This window comes from Phalacrocorax aristotelis, chromosome Z, assembly GCF_949628215.1.
Source record: "Phalacrocorax aristotelis chromosome Z, bGulAri2.1, whole genome shotgun sequence".
NCBI lineage: Eukaryota > Metazoa > Chordata > Aves > Suliformes > Phalacrocoracidae > Phalacrocorax > Phalacrocorax aristotelis.
In genome coordinates this window covers 36971200-36981235 of record NC_134311.1, presented here as the reverse complement: position 1 = coordinate 36981235, position 10036 = coordinate 36971200, and the positions used below count along the sequence as shown (strand labels likewise).

At 37.6% G+C, this 10036-nt stretch overlaps 1 protein-coding gene across 2 annotated transcripts in view; it reads right to left on the bottom strand.

Moving 5' to 3' along the window:
• Nucleotides 1-574: 574 nt before the first annotated feature.
• FANCC (FA complementation group C) overlaps nucleotides 575-10036 on the bottom strand; it is an 88118-nt gene continuing 78656 nt past the window's right edge. For both annotated transcript variants that reach the window (XM_075078404.1, XM_075078405.1), the window contains exons 13-15: nucleotides 7067-7238; nucleotides 3965-4165; nucleotides 575-2079 (exon numbers count right to left, since the gene is read on the bottom strand). In XM_075078404.1, the coding sequence (XP_074934505.1) occupies nucleotides 1936-2079; nucleotides 3965-4165; nucleotides 7067-7238 (517 nt within the window). In that variant the 3' untranslated portion in view covers nucleotides 575-1935. The remainder of the gene's footprint in view (nucleotides 2080-3964; nucleotides 4166-7066; nucleotides 7239-10036) is intronic.

Below are 10036 nucleotides of genomic sequence, written 5' to 3'. Positions count from 1 at the left end.
AAAGTGAGAAGACTTTTCATGTGCTTAGTTGGTGGGAAAGAAAATGACTGCACTGTGAAATAACAGTGAAAAATTAATCTCCAACAACTATAATACAGATAAAAATATAATATCCATATAATGAATCTAAAAGATTTTCAAGAATCCTATCTTGCAACTCTGCCAATCATTCCTTTAAGTAGTTAAAATTACATATAGTTGTAATATGGAGAGAACTTAAGGACAACCAGAGAATCTCACATCCAACAACCAGATTAGAAATCAAAGCAATAAAGAAAAATCATTCTTCCTTTAGAGACAAATTGTATATTATTTATCATTCTAGGTAGAACACTCTATACATATTCTCACTAGACAAATACCTCAGAGCCTGTGATCAACAACCAACTTTGTTTAATCCCATGCTTTTCAGGTATGATATTCAGGGAATAGAAAACTGGGTTGTTTGATTTTGCTTTTCTAGATATGTGTAGCTAAAAACAACTGAAAAATTTGCAACATATCTCTTTCTGATTTTTCATTCAGAAGTATTTGTAATCCAAAAAGAGGAAAAAAACTTTCTTCACAGATACACATTATGTATTTACTATTTTTTAATATGCTGGAATCAAATATTACAAACATTAACAAACTGAGAGGACATGTAACTTCTGTAATTTGGTCTGATATGACTCACTGGGAACAAAATTGTAAGAAATCAGTCAACAGCTTTACACAAAATATCCTTCCACTTCTCAGAGCCAAGGGACACTAAGCACATTGTTTTTCTTTTTCCTTGCTCAAAAACAAATGTTACATTCAGAGAGCTGTGTTAATTTAAGATACAGGCCTCTGATTTTGTATGCAAGGATAGTATTCCAAGTAGCATCTCTGAACATAGCACAAGTGTTGAGATTAAAGCTAGGTAATATATGAGAACAAAACTGAAAAGAGTTAAGATCCTCTGTTATTACTACTCTCCATGCTTATTTTTCTAGTTAAGCTAGAAACAGGTTCACAAAACTTCTTGGGACAAATACTTTCCTAAGGGTAAAACATTAAGCCATTGCTCCCTGTCCATGCTCTTTGCATGACACAAAAGCCTAATCAAAGAAGCAAGCAAACTACCACGGGACACAAAAAGGAAGGAGCTGAGTTGCAACCATATGCTCTCCTTAGGAAATTCGGCCCTCAAACTGGAAAGTTTCCTTATTCCTATCTTGTGCTTGCCCTTTTTTGTCTGAATGAAAAAAAAAAAGATTTCTTAAATGAATAAATGATAGCATGGCACACTGAAAGTAGGCTGTACTGCAAGCAACCTTCTACCTGCAGTACCTGTTGACAGAGACCAGCTATTCGTATAGTACTTTGCAGAGAACACTGTCCTATAAAAGCTGCAGTACTGAAAAAAATCATTTAGCAAATCTGAGAGGAGTTCTGGAAACATTCTCAGAAAGAACTAAAAGTTCAGGAAATACTTTTGATTTCCTGAGAACACAGAGGGCATTCTCCATGAATCACTCTCACTTGAGATCATCGTTAGTTTCAAAAAGCAAAATTATAGAACAAAACAGTTTAGGAACAACTTACCAACCAAGCAATTGGATATGATTTGTTAATAAAACCATGTGTAATCTGGGAGAAAAACTGATCCTCAGCCAGATAAACAACAAGGAGATGAGTGAACTGCTTTAAAGAATGTATGTCTCTTGTTAAAGAAGATGGTCAGAACAAAATTTTCACCCATCTTTAATACCTACTCTTATGTTCTAAAAGGTTAACATTTCCAAAACCAAGGGCCATTTTCAAATATATCTGAAGAAATACAAAGTTGAGGGATATGCTTAAGCAGATATTTTTCTACTCTTGGTAACCTGTGGTGCAAATGTTAATAAAAGCCTGACAAGTGGATAAAGATCTGACTTGTTGGCTTGATAAATAGGTAACATAAAAATTCTAAACTTTCAACATTAGTTTTTGAAGAATTTCATTCAGCAGCGTCACGGTCCTTTGGTTTTCTTCTCCATTATGATCCATCCTGTATGCAGTACGGATAAGAAGGCTACAAATTTCTTTGCTTGTATCAGTTGTCTCAGCAATCTGAAGGGAAACAGAGAAGATGGGAAATAATGCAATTATATGGCTAGGTACTAAGAATTCTCTGTTAATATATGCAACAAAACCACAGATTCATCCCTCACCACTGAACATGTGAGATGCTCTGAGTTCAAATGCAACTTCTGCCCAAGACGCCTCTTTTCGCACATCTTGGTGGAACTGAGCAACTTTGAGATTTCTACTGTTCTCTCAAATTTAAGTGAAGCAAATCAAGAGGTCAAGAAGTTTTTAAAGGAAACACAAATGGCCAGACAGCGTAACCATTTAGAAGTCATCTCCTTAGAAAACAACTAAAAGCACACGAAGGTTTTGGGGAGACAATTCAATGCTATAAAGCTTTCAAAAGTGAAAACAAATCCCTCCCCCAAAAGAAGACAAAATACCAGGAAAACACCCTTAGTTGCAGTGTTTGCAGATCAGGAGGGACTTTCTTCCACATTATCTCCTGTGTTAATCCCAAAGTTTACTAGGCTAACCAAAACCACTGCCCTGCATCCCAGTTTGGTTCCACACCATTCTGCCTGTCATATATTGCCTTCAGGCCTTTCAAATCACATGGAGAGCCTAGTTACACATTAATGATTACACAGATACAGTCAAAATTAATTAGACCTACATACTCGGGCCTACAACAGCTCATCACTACCCTGCAGTAGGGAATACTCAGAGTTTTGAAAGTCAGTTATGTTGCTTTCTATAAAGAAACAAAACATCGCCTTTGGTCTTCCTGAAGCAGTTTAAAGCAGCAGCCTAATATATTACAGCACAACTGCTCAACAGCCACACTCCTTGAAAGAGAAATACTAAAAACAGCAGACAGTAAAAATAAATATATACAACCCCCCTAATTATATCATTATATTCTTATGCTACTAAGAAATTGACCACTTGTGAACTTAACCTAAAATGGTAGAAATATCTTATTCCTTCTTAAACAGAAAAATGTTGTCTGTTTAGTCAGTCAGATGGAATAACCACTAAAATAGGTTTCCAGTTCCCTGTGTCATAAAATAAGACTCCTTATACATGACATATACCCTATACAGATAGAAGAACACACTGCTGCTGAAAGAAAAGAATCTTTTGAAGTGCTAAAACCACACACTAGCCCAAGACCTGCTTGCACAGGAGGCTTGTACTTCTTAAGACAGTATGGTTTCATTGTTAGAGAAGAATAAATTTCTAATCTCATACTAAGATGGCACTATTTATCTTGAGAGACAGAACCACATTATAACATTTGCACCAATATACCTGAAGGTTCTCATCAACAACAGCAAGATATTGTGGCATACTTTCAACATTTTAGTCCTCTTCAGCTTTTTTCACACTCTAAGTGACACTCTCTCAGGTCTTAGTTCTTTTTTCCTCTCAATTACTACACTGTCTTCCTCTCCGGCTTTAATAAAGCACCAAGCTTCTGACTCATCAATGCTAACACTTAGTAACCAGCTGTTTTACACAATGGAAAACAGAGAGAAGACAGTTCCATCATCTCTGCAGCAGCTGGATAATTAAGGGAGTGATTTATAAATGTGAAAAGCAAAATGTTTACACATGCTATCTATGCCAGGTGTAAATGAACTGTAGGTACCCCTTAACTGCAAGCTACTACTCCAACTGTTTCTGCAGCTGTGTAGTCAGGACAGCAACCTTTTCAGTGAGATCTTGTCAAGAAGTGTCAAGAAGGAAAATATTTTGACGGTAGCTGAAATATATATGTAGCACATTAGGTATAGTTACTGTAGTCACAATCTTCTTTAATTCTCTGTTATGTATTTTCTTTATTAAGAGGTAGGAACTTAAATCCAAAATGGTAAAAAAAATTTATATTTTACTTAAACTGAAAAAAGGAAGAAACACTTACATGGTAAATAAATTCCTGGGCAATCATATGTCCACCAGAAGAAAAGAGCAAAAAGTTGGTAAGAAGATGCGTGATAAGATGCTGGTTACAACACTTCTCTATACCCGTTACACTGTGTACAGCAGCCTCCAGATCTTTGACAGAAAGGACTGTACAGCTGAAGAACGTCATTAAATTATTGTAGACTGCTTGAGCTTCTACCTGTAAGAAACAGTTTCAAAGCACACAGGATCAGAGAAGAGTAAAGGTCATACCTATGGTATTTTTCCTTTGGATTTATTCACTAACAGGAAACAGAATCCTTGGCAGAAACTACCCAAACATTAAAAGAATTTGAATTTAAGAAGCAGAGAGAACAGGGAAGGAAGGGCTGTACACATTTCTTTTATACTGATTCACACACAGAAGTGGACAGAATGGATTTTTTAACTTTCTTCGGTCTTGCAAATTAAGCACGCAGGGCTTCAAGCCAGCATTTGACCTTTTTTAATAATAAAAGGAAATGGAGAGAGTCCCTCAGCAGAACATACTCAGATTTTTGCATTGTGGGAAAAAGAACAGAGGCTCCTCAAGGGCTCATTTCAGTATTGCTGCTTCAAATCAATTAAATCCCCATGCAACCTGACCTTGGCTGATAAAACCATCTGGTAAAAATGCAGTTTTTTCCTTCTTCCTGTGTTGTTTGTAACTTACGGTTTTACCTTTTGAGTTAGCCAGTAAAAACTAATTTTTAGTGGGAGTAGAAAACGGAAGATTTTGGCAACTACACAATGGAAAAGAACTATAAGCAACTATTGCAAAAAAATCCTAACAATAATTCTGTTCACTATATTAAAAATAAACCAAACAAACTGGTAGAAAAACCCCAAATGAGTAAGTGCAGGAACAATGAAAAAATATACCACTGCAGACCAAAGGAAAAGGACACCCATTTCTCAACCATGTTCATTAGGACAATTTATTTCAGTCGTTTACCTGACCTTGCTTTTCTCATCCCTGCCCTATTAACAATTCCAAATAAAATAGTCTGAAAAAGCTGCTGTTCTCGTATTATGTCCACAATTACATGTGAGGCAAGAAATGACACCAGAACCTAATGAAAGGTAACTGGAATTCTTCAAGATGCTTTTTCCCTCTGTGCATCTTATTCTTGGTGTGCCTCCATCCCATGTGCCAGAGACTGGAGACTGATACTAGCAGGCTCTGCTCCCATGAGCTCATGTACCCAAGGAGACTCATTCATAGTGCCAAAGTTACTGTGACCATCCTCCAAGTTTTGTTCCTCCAGTCTTTCAGAGTCCAAAGGTACGAAAGGGCTCCAATAAATTACTAAATATTGGGGAGCAGAATATTCAGTCCTGCACATATGAGTGAAGTCTAGTGAACAGCAAAAGTAGTCTTTTTCTTCTTTAAATCATTTTAACCCTACATACTCCACTTACAAGCTGCTACCTAAAGTAAGTAGCAGGAAGACAAAATCTTAAGTCATGAGTGTGTGCCTTTCCACACAAAAATATGCTGAATGGAAAGCTCCCCAGCTTAGCATCTGCCAGAAGTTCCCATCCCATCTTAATCCTCAACTGGTCAAAGTTGCACAGGTTGAGGAGGAAACCACTCCATTTGAAAGAGCTGAGAGCTAATCTGCCAAACTACAAATTAAAAGAAAAGGCAAATATCTAGCTGAAGGCAGAAGCTATGCATGAACTGTGAAAATGCTTCTGAAGTAGCCTGACCTGTGGGAAAAAAAAAAGTCTTACTTGAAGTAACTAAAGAAAAGAATCATAATGAACAGAAATATTAGACCTCTGGGAACACATGAGTAACAGCATGGGCTGTCAGTGGAAAAGCTTTTTTCTCATTAAAATTTGTCATACATTATGACAGAATAACAAACTGACAGAATAGGGGGGACACAGGGAGATGACTTTATATATGGGACACAGTGATTTCATTCTGTGGTACTGGAGTTAGAACAGTGTTCCATACATAGATCTGCACCTGTGGGCCTTCAGTTTCATTCACTCACGTTTATTGCTTGGGTGTTGCCTTTTTTCCCAAACCTGCATTCTAAAACCAACCCTGGTTTCTTTACTTCACTGAAGCTCTAACCTAACTCTGCTCAGTCAACATCTACCCCCGCCCCGCCCCCCCGCTTCTAGACTATAAGAAACTAAAGGGAAAAAATTTAAAAAGTGATTGGGATGTGAGCTTGCGTTTGTAGTGCCATCTGGGTGGCGGGAGGGGAAGGAAAGGAAATAAAATATTGCAGAACACACTGTTGTACATGGACCGTTAGATGTAAAATGAAAGCATTAATTTTTACTAGTGTGGTGTACTGAGCTGCATTTTTAAACCAAACAGAATCTGTTTTCAAATTACAGAAAACTAGAGGTGCTACAGCCAGATTTTGAATCCGGGCTTTGTAGATCAGATTGCTCGAGCTAGTTCAAATATGCATAATAGGTCTAAATTCAAGGCTTTCATGTATTTGCATGCATACACAGCACTCTTCATGCAGTACAGTGTGTGAGACTAGAATACTGCTTCCTTCTATTAGAAATCTAGCACGTGGGAATATAACGTACTTGTTACAATCTCATACATGCCAAAAATTAGTAAAGATACATATGAGAAATCAGAATAGATGGGCAAGATTGGGATTCAGGGCTGTGTCTGGTAAGTATCTTTACTGTTTCAACTGCTGTTGGGACTTCTCTTGTGTTTCCTTCTCAGAAGATGCCATTAATGCAGGAATGCTGAATTCTGCCACACAGTGATTTAAAAAATGCCATTCCCAGACTACTTTTACTTATGGTTAAAAGCACCCAAGATATTGGAAAAAAAAAAAGAAGTCAAGAAAGTGCTATTCTATATAATACACTACAAAGAGGAAAAGTGTTTTCTAAATGTCACGAAGAAAATCCACAAAAATTGTCTTCCAACTTCTCCACTAAAACACAATTCCCAGGAGACCTTGTAAAGCCAAAAGCTTCTCCAGTATAGACCTTTCATTTTTCTGGAGTGCACTATTTGTTTTATAGCAATAAGAGGTAAGCAAACTATTGACTGCTTATTGCTGCTTACTATCACTACATTACCCACAATTGTTTGAGTCCTTTGTTGATTTTCATTCTGAGGACTGTAGTAAAATGCCAGCAGCCACAGCAAAGCATCTGGTTCTACAGCAGCCTTCAGTAATTGTTCTGCTGCGATGTCCAGCCATTCTCCAAAACAAGCAACCAAAAACCAGATTTCAAAAAGGTTAGCAGGAGAACTGGAAAATAACAAAGACACAATTAAGTATTTCCTGTTATTTAACATTTTTAAAAGTCTTAAGTTAACTGCAGTGAGTGATGACATGAAAATAAAAATCATTAAACTACTCTTCAACAGATAATGCATTACCTGCTAAGCATACAGCCATGTACTACTCTATTATCTGCAGTCATGATCAAATGGGGAGATGTAAACTAATGGTAGCCATCTCCACAGCAAAAAGTCAAACTGAACGTGGAAGGAAAGACAGGCAGGAGGACAGCTGGAAGGAGATTAAGAACCAGGAACAATTCTTCCTATTAAGTTTGGCAAAAGTTTGAAGAACAGAGGTTTTTCTTATGTTTTATTCGTGGGAACTCCAAGAGCTGCTGTGCCACCCTTCCCAGGAAACTCCAAGACATCTTAAAATCTCAGGAGTTGATGAAGTCGTCTGATACCACCACTTAACCTGGAGAATGTGACAATGTCATAGTTGGAATAAACTGCTTTAACTTTAAGACTTTCTGAGGAGGTGGGAGGCACAGTTTTATGAATGAAGGTGTGGTGTGTGCAAATAGTATTCTATGTCCAGAGTACACTGGCAACTTATGTTTTCTACAGGTGTCCCAGAAATTATTGATCCTGTAAATGACAGAGTCTATATGCCACAGAATCTGAGGGTCTCAAAATCCTAACCCTAGGACACAAATCCACCACATTAGTATTCTGGGATAAGTGTGATCACTGACATCAGACATAAAAGATTTACATAGTGTGACAGAGTCATAGGGAGAAAGAGTACTGAGATGACTGCTATAAGAGTCACCGTTGTTGATATTCCACAGCTTTTGGAGGGGCAGCAGCATGGCTCAGACTGCAGGGAACTAGGGATGTGTGACAAACTCCAAGACTAAAATCCCTTAGCTAAAGGAACAGGATCAGCACTATTAAAGTCTTTGAAGATACTAGAATCCGGAAATGTAACTTAAAAACCTTTGCAAAAGCAAACAAATGTGATAGTGATCTAGGACAACAGCCCTCCCTTCAGCAAAATAATCTACTTATCTGACCACAAGTCAAAGTTGTGACAATATAAGTGTATAGGCTAGCGCTGAAACCCTGTGATGTACAATCAAAATGAAATTTAATTAGAAGTTAATTACTGAGAACAGATAACTATACTTCGCGAAGTATAAACAGTAGTTAAAACTGGAAGTGTTCATAGCTCAAAGGGCCCTTAAACAAGTCCTTGAACTTTAAGCATTAAACTAGTTTTAACAGGTACTTAGCAGAATAGAATTTAATTCTTGCCTAGAGACCCTAGGCACCGCTGCACTTGCAGCTCACCATACCTTTCCTGTACCATCACAGTGCCTGGTGTGGAGTCGTGTACCCTCCACTTCTGCCCACAGGGCTGTTTCTACCCACTCTGTAGTGGCACCTATGCCACTGCTCTACTCTAACTGCCAAAAAGTGGCCCTTCACTCTTTCTGGGACTTCCCCCCCCGCAAAATGTACATCAGTTGACTGCTTGTTTAAAATGTCACATAACATTTACTGTTCACTGAGATTACTGTATATAATAATAAATCATGGCACAGAAGCAATCTGTTGATTAGAAGTACAAAGAAAGCGCCTTACTGTAGGACTTATATTTGGTGTAAAATAAAATAATTGAAAAACAAGCTATATAAACAGAGAGCACTGACCATAAGAAGCAATAGGATATGCTTTATAGTAGTATATTTTGCTCCTCTGTTAATCCCATTAAGTAGAAAGGATGGGGAATCGGGAATAAAGCAATAAAACAAAATTGAATAGTTTCCTCATGATTATTAGTATTTAAAAACTTAAGCCAGATCCATTTTTGTTGTACCTGAGAGGGGTTTGGTGGAAAACATAATTGTTGCACATGTTCTAAAGGAAGTAAGAGGATGTTCTGGCAAGTACAATACTATTCAAACTAGTGTACTACCAAAGCAAAGGGGAGAAAAGACAATATAAGCCAAGAAAGGGCTAGGGAACAAAAGGAGAACAGGCATGCTTCTTTTATTACAACACATTATGAAGGATGATATTTGTTTTATTTGTTTGTTCTAAGTCTGAGTTACGTATTTCTTTAAGAAGCCAGGGTCACCTACTGGTCACAGTCCAAGGGCAGAAAGGTTTGACAGAATTCAGGGACAAACAAGCGAGACACAGCTGAACTGCAGCTCATACAGAAAGTGAGAAACTGCCAGCAGACAGCCCAGCCTCAGAGGGAACAGCAAAAAGGTTTTTTCTGCCATTTAACAGCAAAAATAAAAGCCTCCATGAGTTAACTAAAACCAAGCATGGATGGATGAAGGTATCTGCCTTCCAGGACACAGGGGGACAGTTGGTCTTCTTGTTTTGCAGGTCTATCTGGGCTAGGTGTTCCATGTTTTTATTGAAATATTTCAGGGTTTAAATGAAAATGAAATTGGTTTCTTTGAATTTTAAAGCTGTTTGATATTCTTTGGAAAGCTCACTCTCAGAGCAGATCTAAGCAGAGTCATACCCAAGATGTAAGCAAGTCAGATCTCATCACACACCTGATCAGAAAGATTTACAAGGCAGCAACAGACAAATATCTTATTTCATTCTTTCATATAGTTCTAGAGCATCTGCTACCAGAGCAGAATTCCTGTAGACAAACACTATCATTCATTATAGCAACTATTGGGACAAAAAAATGCTAAGGGCAACAGGTCAGAAACATGGGTTATCAGGTCAAAGAGTAATGTAACAAATGATACTGCATTCTAGCAGTCATTTCTTCATGAAAAAAAGTCAGGA